We start from the raw sequence: 17,498 nt of genomic DNA, 5'->3' as shown, positions 1-17,498 counted from the left end.
TCCCTGCCTCCTTTGAGTGCATGTTGCTAAGGGTGTAAGCCAGGCCGCCACTGTCCCCCGTTGAGGAAACCTGCTGATGGAAGCGTCCTGCGCAGTGACAGGGGAACACCAAGGCAGGTGGGTGACCTTGACATGCTCAGCAGCACAAAAGGCTGGGGTGTCGGCCACGTTTGCTGCTCAGGAAAGGGCATGTGCCTGGGCAGGCAGAGAAGGTGACCTGCCAGCCCTGCATTTGCGGAGACCTCCCACAGCACAGAGGATTGCCCGCAGGGGGCTGGAGTCAGCAGGCACTGGGATTCGGGATGGAAGGCAACCAGGAGAACAGGAGCCTCCTGGAGACCCTCAACAGGAGGAGCTGGGGTCCTGCATTCCCCACGGCTGGGCGACAGGCTTACGTTATCCTCTCTGGATGGCACAAGAAAGAGAAGAACCTGCAGCAGACTGGCCTGCCAGAGGACTAGGGTGACGAGGGGCCCCCACCTGTGCCTCTTCAATGCCTGGGAGGCTGAGTTCTCCACCCCGTGCTATTCTGCCCACCCTAGAGCCCCGCCTCCCAGGGATTGCTGTGGCCAGCGGTGTCCCCTCCACGCCTAGGCACTGAAAGCCAGCAGGTGTCTGCCCCACTCCTGTTTGCCACATTTCCCCTGACAGGTGCAAATGGTGTGGAGCAGAGCAGGCGGTCACCAACCCACAAGGGGCACGGGGTGCAAGAGGGTGGTCACTCCTTGTTTAAGCCTGTGTGCTACTGTGGTGTCCAAACCATGAGACGCCCAGGCCAGAACCCGAACACAGTCCTCCTTCCCCCTCCTCCCCTGCCCAATCCCTGTCCTCAGAAGACCTGCAGCCATCCACCTGCCACCTCCAAACCCCGAATGCCATCAGCTCGCACCCAGCCTCCACTTTCACCTTCGTCAGATCCATTCTCCTCACTGCGGTGCTGCGGATCTTTCAAAAATACAAACTGGATCCCTTTCATGCTTAGGCTTAAATCTCACTATGCCCTCAGGAAACAGGGCAACCTACCTCAAGAGGTCACAGACGTGGGGTGTGCCTGCAGCCTCACCCCCATCACGCAGTCTTTCAGGAATGGCCAGGCGGTAGGGGTCCAGTGTCCCTGCCCAAATAGAACTCCTTTCCATTCCTCAGACACACAGTCCCTCACTCCTGGGCCCACAGGGGCATACCTGCCATCCTCACCAGCACCACAGCCGTCCCCAACTCACCGTACCAAGGCCCAGTGCGTTTCCCACCCCTCCAAGGAGAGCACACGTGCCATTGAGGTTAAACCTTCAAGGTCCTGGTGTTTGTTACTCATACTGGGCACCTCTGGTTGGCCACATGCAGGGTCAGGTGCCAGCGGACCTGATTCTAAAAGACCACCTCTTGACATATATGGAATTATGTTCTTTCGGTATGTGGCAAAAACGGCAAACATTTACTTAACATTTGTGGCGAGGGACTTTTCGTTGTTGTTATAGAATAATGGCCCTGTCTACCACTGTCCCTCCCTTTTATTTAGCTAAACTATAAGCTCTGTTCTACATTAAAAACAAAAAGGCGTGAAATGAAAAATTTAACAATTTTACCTGTCACTTACTACAATGAGCTAAGGATAAACACATGTCCCTGGCAAGCTAAAATTACTTTAAAAAAAAAAAAAAAGGCTCCTGTCTAAATCTGTTTCAGGCGGCTCTGTAAAGACAGCAGGTCCCACCCTCAGCAATCACTCGAAAGCATCAAGAACAGGAAGCAAAGACAGACTCTGAGTTTGAGTTTCCTGTCTGAGGAAACTCGGAATCTCCGTCTCCCAGATAACAACACAGGAGAGGAGAGGAGAGGCTGCAGACACAGAGTGGGCCACGAGGGCGGGCACCACCTCACGTGCCCGTGAAGACCAGAATCAAACAGATGGGCAATGACAAATGTTGGCAAAGGGGTAGAGCATCTGCAACCCTCCGACACTGCTGGGGGGGGATGTAAAATGGTGCAGCCACTGGGGAAACGTTCTGTCGCTTCCTCAAAAAGATAAGCACAGAGTTACCACATGACCCAGCAACTCCTCTCCTGGGTATAGACCCAAAAGAACGGAAAACATTTGTCTACCTGAAACCTTGTACATGAATGGCTTTGTTCATAACAGCCAAAAAGTGAAAACCCCAAGTCTATCACCTGATGAATGCATGAATACAATGTGGTTTATCTATACAAGGGAACATTATGTGGCAATACAAAGACATACTGGCACATACTACGACATGGACTACCCCTGAAAACATGCTAAGTGAGAGAAGCCAGTCACAAAAGAGCACACAGTGTATGATTCTGTTTCCACGAAATATCCAGAATAGATAAATCCAGAGATACAGAAAATGGAATAGTTGTTTCCAGGGGCTGGGGGAGGAGGGAAAGGAAAGTGACTGCTAATAGGGACAGGGTTTCCTTTTTTTTGAATTATTGCTTTTTTTAAAAAAGACTGGCACCTGAGCTAACAACTGTTGTCAATCTTCTTCTCCCCAAAGCCCCCTAGTACATAGTCGTATATTCTAGTTGTAGGTCCTTCTAGTTGTGCTGTGTGGGACGCCGCCTCAGCGTGGCCTGATGAGCGGTGCTGGGTCCATGCCCAGGATCCAAACCGGCGAAACCCTAGGCCGCCAAAGTGGAGTGCGTGGACTTAACCACTCAGCCATGGGGTCAGCCCCCAGGGTTTCCTTTTGAGATGATGAAAATGTTCTGATATTAGATAGTGGTGATAGCTGCACACAGTGAAAATGTACCAAAACCACTGAATTGTACACTTTAAAAGAATGAATCCTATGTGAATACCTCAATTTGAAAAACTGTATGAGGGAACAGACAGGTGGGAAGTACCTGAGAGGGCAGGGAGGCACGCTCAGCCAGAGTCTGCGGAAGTCTCCAAAGCTGGCCTCACACCCGGGGCTGCCTAGAACAAAGGGGCCCTGTCCGTGCCTAGAGGCAGGCGTGTCCCTGGCCCTGGTTGGGCACCATGTCCCCAGATGTCAGAAGAGCAAGTGCCCAAGAACCACAGCTGAGCCATCTCTGGAGCAGGCAGCCTGGCAGCGGGCTGGCAGGGCAGGGACTGCAGCGGACAGTCCTGCTGAGCCAACCTGCGTCGGTGTAGACAAGGAAAGGCCTGTGTCCAAGGGACAGTCTCTGTCACGTGGAATAAAGCTCTGGCCCTCCCTGACACGAAGTTCTTGGAAAGAGCTGGGCTGGGAGGCATCTGCTTCAGTCAAGAGGAGTTAGAATCCTAAAGAAACTAGCAGAAGAGCAGCCAAAGAGTCAAACAAAAAGAAGAAAGGACAGCAAAAATGAATATTTACCAGATGAATGCTTCTACAGAACAAACGACACTTGTGACCGATTACAGTTTTAAGAATTTTTAAAAGTCTCTAAAATAAGGACATAAAGCAGAGAAATGAGTTCAAGACACAGCAAGACAACAGGAGGTGAAAAAAGCAACAGAAAAGACCACACCTAGAAATACACCTAAGATGTCGTGAAATCTCTAAGAACATGTTACAATCATAAGGAGCCCTAAGAGGGCTTAAACAGATGACAAGTATGCTGCTCTCAACACTATAAAGACAGACATCCTCCCTCAGTCAGCCTCTAATTTTGGTGTGACCCTACTCAAATTCCAGAAAGATTTTCTCCACAGCATCTGACAATCTGATTCTAAACTTCCTACAAAAAAAATCAACAAAAATAAGAAAATTTAAAAAGACGAGAGACATTAATCTTACCAGCTATTAAGATGTATTATAAATGCTGTATGACTAAATACGTTCTGTACCTCTCACTTTATTCCCAAATGTTGGCAAATGGATCTGATTTCAATTTGAAAAATAAGACCATAAAAGCACTAGAAGAAACCATAGAAGTCTTTCTTTTTGATGACTGCTAAGTGAGGCAAGCCTCTCTGATTCTAAACCAAGGAGCCATAAAAGAATTTGTAAGTATTTTTTTACATGGAAAAACACACAGAAAACTCCAACCTCCATAAATGAAATCAAAAGAGAAATGACAAACTGAGAAAAAAATACTTGCAACTCCTATCACAGGCAATTAAAAAAAAGATACATGTATATAAAAGTACATATGCACACAGACATACAGAGGTTGATCCCATAAGTCAATAAGAGAAAGTTTGTCATTAGAAAAATGATTCAAAACTCTTAAAAATGCAAACGATACTCAGCCTCATTCGACATAAGAGAAATGAAAAATTTAAAACTTGGATGAGACACACTTCCCACGTGTGAGACTGGCGGGGCAGAGCAGGGTGACTACTGTTGGCCGAGGACAAGTGGGACAGCGAAGCGCTCTGCAGTACATGCTCCTGAGTCCAACTGCCCAGAGCCAAGCTCTGAACCTGTCACTGCATCCCGGGAAAGCGTGGGCACATTCCGATCCGTCCCTGTGCCACAATCTCCCCCTCTGCACTAAGTTAAGAGCATCAGCTGGAACACTCATCCTGCAGCTTCAGCACCAGGAGCAGTGTCTGGCAGTGGCGAACCCTCCCAAGCAGCAGGTGAGCGTACACTGACAACAAAAACTTAAATGGCCATTATCTCTACAAAGTTTATTTTAGCAACATTCATCACCATTTATAACATATATGCTTTTTGCTGGAGCAATTAGCACTTCTAAGAATAAATCCTCTTGCTATCTTGCACACCTGTGCAAAATGACACGCGCGCTGATAGAACTCACTGTAGCAAAAGACAGGAAACAGCTCCACGCCTACCAACGGGAGACCAACTAGATAAAGGAGGTGCTGCAAGACAGGACACAGGACGAGGCTGCCACATACACAACGACAGGGAAGCACCACCTTGACAGGCTTGTGATTAACGCAAACTGCTAGTAACTCACCCATTCCAGACGCTCAGAGCCTCCCAAAGAGCCAGGCAAGGTGGGGTGTTAGCGAGACACAGAAATCTCTAAATGAGCAAGACACAGGACTTGGCCTCAAAAAAAGCTCACAAAAAAATTCATTTATGTTTCACAAAAACTTAACTGTTATAGGTTGAACTGTGCCCCTTCAAAAAGAAATGTGGGAGTCCCAACCCCCAGGACCTCAGAATATGACCTTATTTGGAGATAGGCCCTTTACAGAGGGGATCAAGTTAAAATGAGGTCATTCGGGTGGGTCCTGATCCCACGTGACTGGTGTTCTTAATAAAAAGGGGAATCTCCGACACAGAGACACTCACACATAGAGGGAAGACGGCCCAGTGACTGGAGTGACGCCTCTATAAGCCAAAGAACACCTGAGGCCACCAGAGAAAGGCACGGGCTTGACTTCTGGCCGCTCAGAGCTGTGAGGTGACACATTTCTGCTGTTCTAAGACATCCAGCTTGTGGTACTTTGTTACAACAGCCCTGGAAAATCAACCCAACTACCATGAGGCAAACTGGACAATATTTTACAAAAATATTAAAGAAAAAGAAGGCAGGGAGGTTAAAAACAAAAAAGACCGAATATTTGTGTGGCCCCCTCAAATTTATATGCTGAAACCCTAAATCCCAAAGTGATGATATTTGGAGGTGATTAGGTCATAACAGCAGGACCTTCATGAATGGGCTTAGTGTCCTTCTAAGAGGGACCCCAGACCTCTCTCTCTTCATGTGGGCACACAACAAGAAGCCTGCCTGCTGTCACAAGCCAGAAGAGGGCCTCACAAGACACTGGATCGGCCAGCTTTAGACTGGGACCTAGACTGGAACTTTGATCTTGGACTTCCCATCACCCAGAATTGTAAGAAAATAAACATCTGTTGTCTAAACCACCCACTTTATGGTATTTTGTTACGGCAGCCCAAGCAGACTAAGACACCCACCTTTAGATTAAATGAAATCGTCAACAAGAATCCTACCTTCAGCCAAGTTCTTGTGGGATGCCCTTGCTGTGTCTCTAGGGGGAGACAGATGTGTGAATGAGTAAGGGGGCTTCAGGTTCTTGCCAAGGGGGCAACCTGGCGTGGGCTGCTGGAACATCATGCATGCACACACATACAGGGCACCAAAAATCCATGAGAAAAGGAGAGACAGTGTGCATCTAAATGCGTGGTTGGGAACCCTGGGCTCAGAACACAGAGAAAAATAAAACTGGCTCCCAATCTAACAGCACATCCGAGGGTGTACTCCTGATGCATCAGAGACCTATCTGTGAATGGGAGAACTACAAAATGAAGAGAAACAAAAGAAGCACATCTAATGACTTTCAAACAAAACTTCAAAACCACAAACTATAAGCCAAAAAATTTACTACTGTGAATTAAAATAAAATATTTCTGCTCAGTGAAGGGCAAACGGAAAAGTTAATAGGCAGGTAACAGAATGGCAGATGCAATCTGTAATGTTCAAGACCAGCAGTGCTTAATATCCAAAATGTACAAAGAGCCCCTGGAAATCAACAAGAGGACAGCAACTCCAACACAAACATAGGCAGATGCTACTAATAGGCAATGTACGAAGAGGAGATCTGAGAAGGCAACGAACACAGGGACAAATGCCCCAAAGCAGCAGAGAAACCCAAATGAACACGAGGTAGCACTTTCCAGGCACGTGATCTGCAAAAACAAAAACGTGGACAAAGCCAAGCGCTGGGTGGGGGAGGGGTGGTACAGGCCCCCTCAGGCCCTGCAGGTGGGAGTGTGGACATCACAGCATCACCGCTTAAGCAAACACATTCTATGACCCAACAATTCCACCCCTGGGCAGAGATTCCAAATAAATCTTCACGGCAGTCCACGGGAAGAGGCTTTGTGTCATGACATTACTCGCCGCGCAGAGCTGGAGGCAGCCTGCCATGCAGAGCTCAGGAGTGGTGTGCACAGGGACACCGACAACGGGCGCAGCTGAGCAGCCCAGGAGTTGGCTTATTTTTCTGTAAAGGGCCAGACAGTGACTATTTTAGGCTTTGTGGGCCACATAAAGTCTCTATCTCATTTCTTTCTTTCTTTTTTTTTTTTAACAACTCTTAAATGTTTAAAACATCCTTAGCTCACAGATCTTATAAAAACAGGCCACAGGCTTTTAGTTTGCCAACCTTTGGATTAGATGAACTGCAACATGGGTGAGTATTAAAAATAATGTTTTGCTAAAAACAACTGAGGTACGTAAGACAATATAACTTACATCAGTTAAAACATGCTCCAAATGATTTAAATCAATATTTTATCAGAGAAGACTTATGATGGCAAGACAGACAAGAAAAGATGCTCAACATCACTAGTCATATGGAAATGCAAATTAAACTCTACTAGAATGTTTGACGTTAAAAAGACTGTAACAAATGTTGACAAGGACAAGCAGAACGCTCACGCACTCCTGGTGGGAAAGTGAAATGATTCGACCACCTTGGAGAGCAGTTTGGCAGTTTCTTTACAAGTTAAACACAAACCTACCACAGGACCTGGCCATCCCTTCCCTGGTGTCTCCTCTAGAGGAACAACAGTCCACACAGGGACATACCCCTCTATGTAGCATGTCCGCACAGAGGAACACCATCAGCAGTAAAGGCTGTAAACTATTAATACACATGGCGCATGGGTGAAGCTCAAAATAATGATGCTGAGTGAAAGACGCCAGATCAAAAAAGCACCCTAGGGGCTGGCCCAGTGGCTCAGTGGTTAAGTGCGCATGTTCTGCTTCGGTGGCCTGGGGTTCGCCAGTTCGGATCTCGGGTGCAGCCATGGCACTGCTTGGCAAGCCATGCTGTGGTAGGCATCCCACACATAAAGTAGAGGAAGATGGGCACAGATGTGAGCTCAGGGCCAGTCTTCCTCAGCAAAAAGAGGAGGATTGGCAGTAGTTAGCTCAGGACCAATGTTCCTCAAAAAAAAAAAAAAAACACTATATGATTCCATTTATGTAATATTCTAGAAAATGCAAACTAATCTATCGTGACAGAAAATACTTCAGTGGTTACCTTAGCAGGGGGAAGGGGATGGGAGGAAGGATTACGAAGAGGCAGGAGGAGAATTAGGGTGTGATCTGTTCGTTATCTTCATTGCAGTGGTTTTACAGGTGTGCACATGTCACATTGTGTACACTTTAAATACAGGCAGTTTTTGTCAATTATTCCTAAAGCAAAAAAAAGTCCCTACAATACACACTTTTAAAGAACACCTACAAAAAGACGTGTATTCGACAGAACAGAATGGTTGCTACCTATGGGGAAAGTGGGAGTGGGATGCGGAGATAAAGGATAAGTAAAACAGAAGAGACCTCGTAGAAAGGAAAAGGAAATCGGTAAATAAGTTTAACAACAGAAGAAGGAAGAGATGGAACAATAAGTCAGACACTATCCCGACTGTTACCTAAGAGAGGGAGGAAATTATTAGAAAATACGAAGAGTCTACACAGAAAACAGAGGGAAGTCTCAGACACACCTAACTGGAGATTCAGAGAGAAAAGGAAGGAAAAGTGGGGCAAAAGCAGTATTTGAAGAGATAATTGCTGAGAATTTTCTAGAACAGATGAAAGAGAACCATAATTTCGGGAAGCCCAACAAATTCTGTAGGATAAACTTTAAAACTTTTTCAACAAAACATGTCATAGGAAACTGCAGAACTACAAAGTGAAGCCACTGTCCTAGGCCAGTAGTCCTGAGACCAGGGGCAAAGCTACGGTCTGACAACATCAGGTTCTTGACTCATTGTGATGACAGTCATACACAAGAGGCACCATGGGCGCCTGATCACAGAAAGGAAACAAGAGAGGTATCGAATTCTGGGGGAACGGTGGAGTTTAGGCAAAACTTCAATGAAATGGTGAGTCTGTGTGTAAAAGGTCAGTGTCAAAACTGTGACGTGGACCTGGATCCAGTTTCCTTGGAAACAACAAAGGTAAGAGATGTGGGTGAGAGGTTCAGACAACTCTTATCTGCACCTGGGCTGGAAATTGAAGCTGCTTCGCTGTGTCAAAGTGTCTTAGATCCTCCAAGCAAAAGTGGGATGTTTCATTCTTACTGGTATGATTTCAAACAGCAAAGTTTCCAAGAACCTGTGATTTTAGACAACAGAGTTTCTCAGTGAATAAGACAGCCATAGTGGCTAAAAGGCTGCAGTGTCCTTGGGAGGAACACTGTTTCTTGCTCACTTTGCAGCTGGCCTTATCTATTTGTTATTCCAGCTGGTAAGTACATAATTATCCCAGTCACTGATTAGTGGAATTTCCAAGATTTCCCACGGTAGTCTCGTGAGTTGGATAATTTTATATATTAAACAGTTATCTCAGTCACCTCTGCTCTCCCTAAAACTTCCTTTGGTGCCAATGTCAAGGACCAGAGGGATCACTGGTTTTATCCAGTAGCAGCATTTATTATTTCCTCAAAGCCCTTTCAAATATAGCCAAAACCTTATCAAGTCAGTATTTACATTTTATGACACTTTGTTGTTAGCAAAACACCTCATATACATTGTCTCCTGAAAGTCTGCCTTGATTTTCAAGACATCATTCTGACTTCCCTAACTAGATAATAAATTCTTAGAGAGCAGGGGTCCTAACTCACTTCTGTACCCCTCACTGAATTAACTAAAATACTGGATCATTGAAACCTCTTTTCCTCTTCCCTGTTATTCGCTAAGAGCTGTTGTTTACTTAGCTTCTACGAGAAATAAATATATCACAAAACAAGTGTACTGTTTCAGGATTTCATTTGGAAACACAAGTTGTAGCAGATGTTGTATATGATGGTTAATTTTATGTGTCAACCTGACTGGGCCAGTGGGTGCCAGACATCTGGTCAAATCTTATTCTGGGTGTGTCTGTAAGGATGTTTCTAGATGAGAGTGAGTAAAGCAGATTGTCCTTCCTAATACGGGTGGGCCTCATCCTATCAACTGAAGACCTGAACAGAACAAAAGAGCTGAGTAACACGGAACTCCTCCTGCTTGAATGCTTGAGCTGGCACACTGGTTTTTTCCCAGTCTTCGGATTTGCACTGAAATATCAGTCCTTGAGTCTCCAGCCTACCGGCTTTTGGAACGGAACTATGCATCAGCTCTCCTGGATCTCAAGTCTGTTGGCTGCAAATCCTGGGACTTCTCAGATTCCATAATCATATGAGCCAATTCCTTTTAACACAAAGCAATCTCTCTTTCTCTCTCTATATGGCATACACAGGTATATATAGGGTACATACCCCGCCTCCCATTCTATTTCTCTGGAGAACCATGTGTAATACAGAGCGGAACACATAGAGCCAGTCATCTAGTCCCCCTGTATCCATGGTTCCGTGTAGAAAAGTTTAATCTTCAGAATGCTATCTGTAAGGGATCAAACTCTTAAATAACCAAAGAAAGATAACTAAGCTAAGTGACTTAGGATGTTTTAGAAAGTTTTTTTCAATATCAAGAATATAAATAAAAGTGCTTTTTAGAAAAGTAAATTACTCAGAATGGCCTAGTCCTTTTGCACTCTAGCTAACTGAGCGCTTTACTATAATTTTTTGTAAATATGGACAACCCCAAGAACAAACTATACACACACACACACACACACACCCCCCTCTAACAAAGAAAGAAAGCTGGTATGCCTATATTAATGTTGAACAAAAATAGACTTTAAGGACAAAATATTACCAGATACAGAGACCTCTGGATAAAGATCCATGGTTCAGTCACAAGGCAACTGTAACAATTCTAAACTAATATGCACCTAATAACACAGCCTCAAAATTTTAGTATAAAGCAAAAGTTGATAAAATTATACAGAGGAATAGACGAATCCATAACCATAATGGCGATCAATATACCCCCTTCTCACTAATTGATAAAATAATTTTTTAAAAATCAGAAAGAATATAGTAGACCATGATTAAACAAATTTGACCTAATGAACATATACTGGGCAACAAATCTCAAAACTAGAGAATAAATATGCTTCTCAAGCTCACTTGCAATGTTTACAAAAACTGGCCATACGTTTTGCCATTAAGTAAATCTTAAGTTGTAAACAACTGAAATAATATAGACTATATTCTCTAACAAGCACTCAATAGCTAGAAATCACTAATAAAAACATAACTAAAACCTCTCCCCTTCCAACATATGGAAATTAAGAAACATTTCTAAGTTACATAGGGGTTAGTGCAGAAATCCTCTTAGAAATTACAAAATATTGTCACTTGGTAATGAAAACACTACCAAAACTTGCAGGATGCAACTAAAGCTGTGATTAGAAGAACATTTATGGCTTTATGTATCTATTTTAGAAAAGAAAAAAGGCTGGGAAACAACATCAGCATCCATCTTAAGAGATTAGAAAAAGAACAACAAAATAAACAAAGTAGAAGGAAGAAAATAATGAAAGCGCAAAATTAGTGAAACAGAAAACAAACACATTACAGAAAATATTGACAAAGCCAAAGGTCGGTACTTTGAAAAGTCTTATAAAATTGACAAACATCTGGTAAGATGAATCAAGAAAGAAAAAAGAAAAAGGGATCACTGCCAATGCTTCTGATACTAAAAAGACAGTAGGATATTATTAACTACTTTATGACAATAAATTTGAAGTTTCAGTAGAAATGGTCAAACCCCTAGAAAAATACATCAAAACTTCATTGAAGAAGAACATAAAACAAAAAATCAATACTCAAAATCTTCCCACAAAGAAAATTCAGGTTCCCCAGATGGCTTTAATTACTAAGTTCTACCAAACAGTTAGGAAGAAACAACCCCACTGTTAAACAACCTTTCCAAAGAAAAGGAAAACAGAGCATGAGCCACAGCTCCTTTTATAAGGGTAGCACAACTTCAACACTAAGATCTGACAGACAGACTTGGAAAGTAAAATTATACATTAATCTCATCCATGAACAGAGATACAAAATTTCTACACAAAATATCAGGACAACATAATCCAACAATATAAAGTGACCAAGTCAGGTTTACCTCGGGAATGCAGGTTGGTTTACAATTAATGCTATTCTATTAAGGTGGTGAGTTACACATTAATAGATATTTAAGCATTTGATAAAATTAAAAATTAATTTCTGTTCACCCCTACTAGAATGGCTATATATAAAGGACACATAGGGGCTGGCCCCGAGGCCGAGTGGTTGCGTTCACGCACTCTGCTTTGGCAGTCCAGGGTTTCACAGGTTCGGATTCTGGGTGCGGACCTGGCACCGCTCATCAAGCCATGCTGAGGTGGCGCCCCAAATAGCACAACCAGAAGGACCCACAACTAAAAATACATACAACTACGCACTGTGGGGCTTTGGGAGAAGAAGGAAAAATAAAATCTTTAAAAAAAGAAGGACACATAATAACAAGAGTTGGCAAGGATGTGATAAACTGAAACATTCAAAAATCACCAGTGTAAAATGTAAAAATGCTGCAGCCACTCAAAACAGTTTGGCAGTTCCCCAAAATGTTAGAGAGTTACCGTATGACCCAAGCAATTCCTTTCCTAGGTATATACCTGAGAATTGAACACATATGTTCATAAAAACGTGTAATGAGGGGCCGGCGTGGTGGCGCAGCGGTTAAGTGTGCATGTTCTGCTTCTCGGCGGCCCGGGGTTTGCAGGTTCAGATCCTGGGTGCAGACATGGCACCGCTTGGCAAAAAGCCATGCTGTGGTAGGCGTCCCACATATAAAGCAGAGGAAGATGGGCACGGATATTAGCTCAGGGCCAGTGTTCCTCAGCAAAAAGAGGAGGACTGGCAGTAGTTAGCTCAGGTGTAATCTTCCTCAAAAAAAACCCAAAAAACAAAAACGTGTAATGAATTTTCACAGCAGCATTATTCATAATAGCCAAAAAGTGGAAACAACCCCCAAATCCACCAACTGACGAATAATTTATGAATAAAATGTGATCAACACAATGGAATATCATTCAGTCACAAAAAGGAATAAAGTACCGATATAAGCCACAAGATGAATAAACCTTGAAAATATTATGCTAAGTGAAAGAAGCCAGTCACAAAAAATCACATATTGTATGATTCCATATATATAACATGTCCAGAATAGGCAAATCCATAGACAGAAAATAGATTGGTGGTTGCCTAGGGCCGGGGGGGGCGGGGTACTGCTAATGAGAGCAGGGTTTATTTTTGGGCTGATGAAAATGTTCTAAAATTGACTAGGATGATGGTTGCACAACTCAGTGAATATACTAAAACCACTGAATTGTGCATTTTAAGTGGGTGAATTTTATGGTATGTGAATTATATCTCAATAGAGCTGTTAAAAAATTCATGATTAAAATAATTTTTTTAAAAGTCTTCTGGCGATAGAAGAGAATTTCTTTAACCAGATTAAAGGTATCTACCAAAAAAACCCAGGAAACAATATTTATTGGCAAAACATTCAAAAGTTCTCCCTGTGTCATCAGAAACAAGACAATGTACTAAAATATCCTGGTGAGTACCACAGGCAAGAAAAAGAAATAAACACTAACTGGAAGACAGAAGAAAATAACAGTAACCGCAAAAAAAATAAAGAAGAGTCTACAGCAAAATTATTGCATTATTGAGACTTTGGCACAGATACTATTCCCAAACTCATCTAAAAAGAAAATAAAATTTTAACAGATAACATTTACAACGTGAAAAAATATGAAATATCTAGGAATATATCTAATACAAGATGCAAGGCCTCTATGGAGAAAATCATAAAACTTTATAACAAATATCAAGGAAGAGCTAAATAGAGAGATACGCCTATATTCACAATTTATAAGATTTAATATTAAGATGTTTTCATCTTAATGAACTATAAATTCAACTCGGTCTTGATCGAAATCCCAACTAGTTCTGTGTGTGTGTGTGTAACTTGAGGAGTGAAGATGAAATATACATGGAAGTGCAAAGGGACAAGGACAGCTAAAGCCGCTCCTGAAGAGTAAACCAGGAGGGTCCGATCCATCAGCTCTCAAGACTTACTGTATATAAAGTGGCATTAATGGGACTCAGCGGGTTATCAGTACAGTGATATATAAACAGCCTAAAGGAACAGAGTGGTGCCCTGAAACAAATCCACAGCCGAAGTGACAGTGCAGATCAGTGGTGATGGATTAATTGGATATTCATGTGGAAAATAATAAAACTGGACCCCAGCTTCACATAATTATCAATTCTAGGTAGACTAAAGACTCAAATGTGAAAAAGTAAAACTGTACAGCTCTGACAAGACAACAGGGAGTCCCCCCACTCCCCGAGGCAGGGAAGCATATTCTAAACAAGACAAAACTGACCCCAGCGGTAAGGAGAAGAGAGGTACACCCGTCTAGCTACAGCTAAGAGCTTCTGTGCATCCAAAGATTCCATGAAGAAAGCTAAATTAAGCCACAAGTGGAAGATATTTGTTATATATACATGTGAAAAAGGAAGACAGCTATCCAACATTTATCTAAAAAAGAAAAAATTCCTACAAAGCAATGAAAAAGAAAAGAATCAGGAAAAAAACCAAAAGATTTGAACAGACAATTCACAAAAACCAAAAACAGTGAATAGACACATGAGAAGATGCTAGATCACATTAGTATTAAGGCAGATGCAAATTAAAACCACCAGACACCACCTTTACACAGCCTCCAGGCCGGCCAGCTTTGGTAAGGTGTTGATACGACCGACCGATGTGAAAAACAAGCTGACAAAATGCCATGACCCCCACAACGCCACTCCTAGATGTTAAAGGCACCTAAAAAAAAAAACGTTGGTAACAGCATTACTCACAACAGCAAAAAGCTGGCCACAACCCAACTATCTCCCTATGACAAAACGGATAAAGTGCTGCCTGCTCAGAGGATGGAACACTACTCAGAATGAAAATTAAACCACAGTCAGCGGCAACTTGGACGAATCTGTCAAGACGTCAACCAAAAGAAGACACACCCACACCACGCACACAAAATACACAAAATACACCATAACATGAAGTTCAAATCGGGCAAAACCAAACTCCACTGTTGAGAAATGCATATATAACTGATACAATTACAAAGAACGGTAAATAAATGAAGACCTCCCAAGGTGGGGGAGGAGAGGGGGAGAGGGTTGTGACCAAGAAAGGTGCGGGAGGCTTCTGAGGAGCGAGCAGGGTGCTGCTGCTTCACCTGCGTGAGAACCACAGACGTGTCACTATACAGTCCCTTTGCCATATTATTCGTTAAACCAACAAATGTGCACTTTTGTATGCGTTATATCTCACAATAAAAAACAATTATAAGCTATAACAATATAATAGTAATTGCAACAGTACGTAATTGAGGATGTTTAAACAACTATGCTGCCTCAATATTTTGAAAAACTACTTAATATTGCACGAAAAGCGATACAAAATACCCTTAAGGACAAAAACAGAAAACAGATCTCACATGCCCACTAATGAGAATGATGCAAAAACATCAGCACGTTCAAAGAACCCAAAAAACAGACCTAAATATGTGAATATTTTGTAAGATAAAAATAAAATTAAGGTCGACAGTAACTGAAAACTTATACTAAGCCTAGAAAACCTGGGAGGGCCTTAAGCAGCAGGCGACTCCGGGCAGCACTGCCCTCAGGCCGCTGCCACTAACCCAGTTAAATCAGGACCGCATTTCCTACGTTCGACCCCAAACTCCCGGCTCCGGAATTGGAGGCGCTAGCCACTGCCTGCTCCCGAAAATCCGCGTCTGCGTGGGCGCCGCGCGGGAGCCGGCCAGCGCCCGGCGCTAACAGGTGCGGCCGGCAGCCGGGGGCTCGCGGCCCGTCCCGAGCCGCCCTCTGGCCGCGGGCTCCGCCTGCTCCGCCAGGAGCGCGGGGCCGGACCCACGGCCCGCAATGGGCCGCCCGCTCCCCGCGGAATTCGGGGCCAAGGCGCCCTGGGGGTCGGGGGCAGAGGACCGGCGCAGGGAAGAGCCGGGGGGAGCGAGGCCGGGGAGGGGGCGGCGGAGGCGGGACGGCGGGGGAGCGAGGCCGGGGAGGGGGCGGCGGGGACGGCGGGGGAGCGAGGCCGGGGAGGGGCGGAGAGGAGGGGGTTGCGAGGGCCCGGGTCTCGGTCCCCGGAGGCCGGCCCCGCGCCCCTCCGCTCGCCTCACCTCGTCCACCGTGCGGCGCGGGAGGTGCAGCGTCCCGAGCAGCAGCTTGAGCTTCACGGCCGACGAGAGGCCGTGGAAGCAGAGGCGAATGTTGTCGATGACCGCGGCCGTGAGCAGGGACGCGATGCTGGGCGGCGCCCACAGCTCGTCCGTGGCCCCCAGCTTGTTGTGTAGCCACAAGCCGGTGTCGCTCTCCCGCATGGACGCCATCTTGGGGGGGGGAGAGCCGGCCTCCGCCAAGCCGGCATCTTATGAAGACACCTACGCGCCCGCGGTGAGGACCCCGGACATGGCGGCGCCCGCTGGGGCGGGCGCGGTGACGTCACCGGAGGGGCGAGGCCTCGGCGAGACGCGTCGTGGCGACGCTGAGGAAGGCCCGCCGGCCGCCGTAGCGTACCGTCCGGAGAGCCGGCCGCGGAAGATGACGCCAGGAGAGGGCCGTCGCGCCCTTGTGGCGAGCGGGCGTGGCGGCCGGCTGCTCACGGCCCAGGCTCGCTGAAGGCCGGGCGGCGGCCCCCGGGCGTTGGAGCTGGAAGTCGCCGGACGGGCGAGAAGGCGCTTGCCTGGTTGGCCGACGCCCGGGCGCGCTGCCCCCTTCGGGCCTCCACGCACACGGCGGCCGCGCCGGTGTCCCGCGCGGCGCCCCCTGGGCGGCCAGGAGGCGGGCTCGCGTCTACTTCCCCTCGGCGGGCCCCGGAGCGGGAGCGAGCAGGCTGACGGCCCTGCGGAAACAAAACGGCCTGCCTGCCTTCAGCGGTCCGAGTGCGCTGAGCCCCCGCCGGTGCTCTGTGCCGGGTGCCGGGGAACGAGAGTGAGCAGGGCAGGCCCAGAGCTTTGCTTGTGTTCGTCCCGCGGTCCGGAGGCAGGGGGCAGTGTCCGACGGTGAAGGTGGCGTGGGGGTGACGGGAGGGCGGTTCTGAGGCGCTTTACGCGAAAGGGACCTGGGCAAGCTTTCTCAAGCCTGGCCGGCGTCTCTGGTCCCCGGTGCTGCTGCGTTTGCCGTGCCACTGTCCCAAGAAGGGACTGAGGGTCAGCTGCGGGTGGCCTTCCTGGGGCCTGTCTGTTGTAGCTGCGTGGGAGACCCGCCATGTGCCTTGTGCCGCTGCGGCTTTACCGGCTCCGCTTCACTGCGTCGCAGTGGCAGCTTGAACGCAGCCAGGGTGGGAGTGTTTTACACCGTGAACGTCAGCAAATGCTATAAATCAGCGCTTGACTGACTTTCGTTGATTGTTTAGACTTAAGAAAGTGATACAGGGTCATACATTGTTTGACATCGAACTAAAAAGGATCTTTTCAAATACCGTGTCCTCTCAGACAAGGGAAACAAAAAATAAACAAGTGAGAATTCATCGTTCCCACTCCTGCAAAGCAAAAGAACTAGAATCAAAACAAGGAGACAACCCACCAATCGGGAGAAAATATTTGCAAATTAT

The 17,498-nt window shown here is 45.8% G+C and overlaps 1 protein-coding gene across 3 annotated transcripts in view; it reads right to left on the bottom strand.

Moving 5' to 3' along the window:
• Window positions 1–17,194, bottom strand: part of NELFA (negative elongation factor complex member A) — a 28,026-nt gene extending 10,832 nt beyond the window's left edge. Inside the window, exon 1 of one of the 3 annotated variants that reach the window (XM_044767979.2) lies at window positions 16,066–17,194. In XM_044767979.2, the coding sequence (XP_044623914.1) occupies window positions 16,066–16,275 (210 nt within the window). In that variant the 5' untranslated portion in view covers window positions 16,276–17,194. Of the gene's footprint in view, window positions 1–1,023; window positions 1,249–15,564; window positions 15,781–16,065 lie in introns of those variants that run through there. The other 2 variants (XM_044767981.2, XM_070506366.1) reach the window with 2 other exon arrangements.
• Window positions 17,195–17,498: the final 304 nt, after the last annotated feature.

Source organism: Equus asinus, chromosome 3 (assembly GCF_041296235.1).
Source record: "Equus asinus isolate D_3611 breed Donkey chromosome 3, EquAss-T2T_v2, whole genome shotgun sequence".
In the NCBI taxonomy this organism is placed as follows: domain Eukaryota; kingdom Metazoa; phylum Chordata; class Mammalia; order Perissodactyla; family Equidae; genus Equus; species Equus asinus.
Note: the sequence above shows the minus strand (reverse complement) of the source record. Positions and strands in the feature narration are given on the sequence as shown.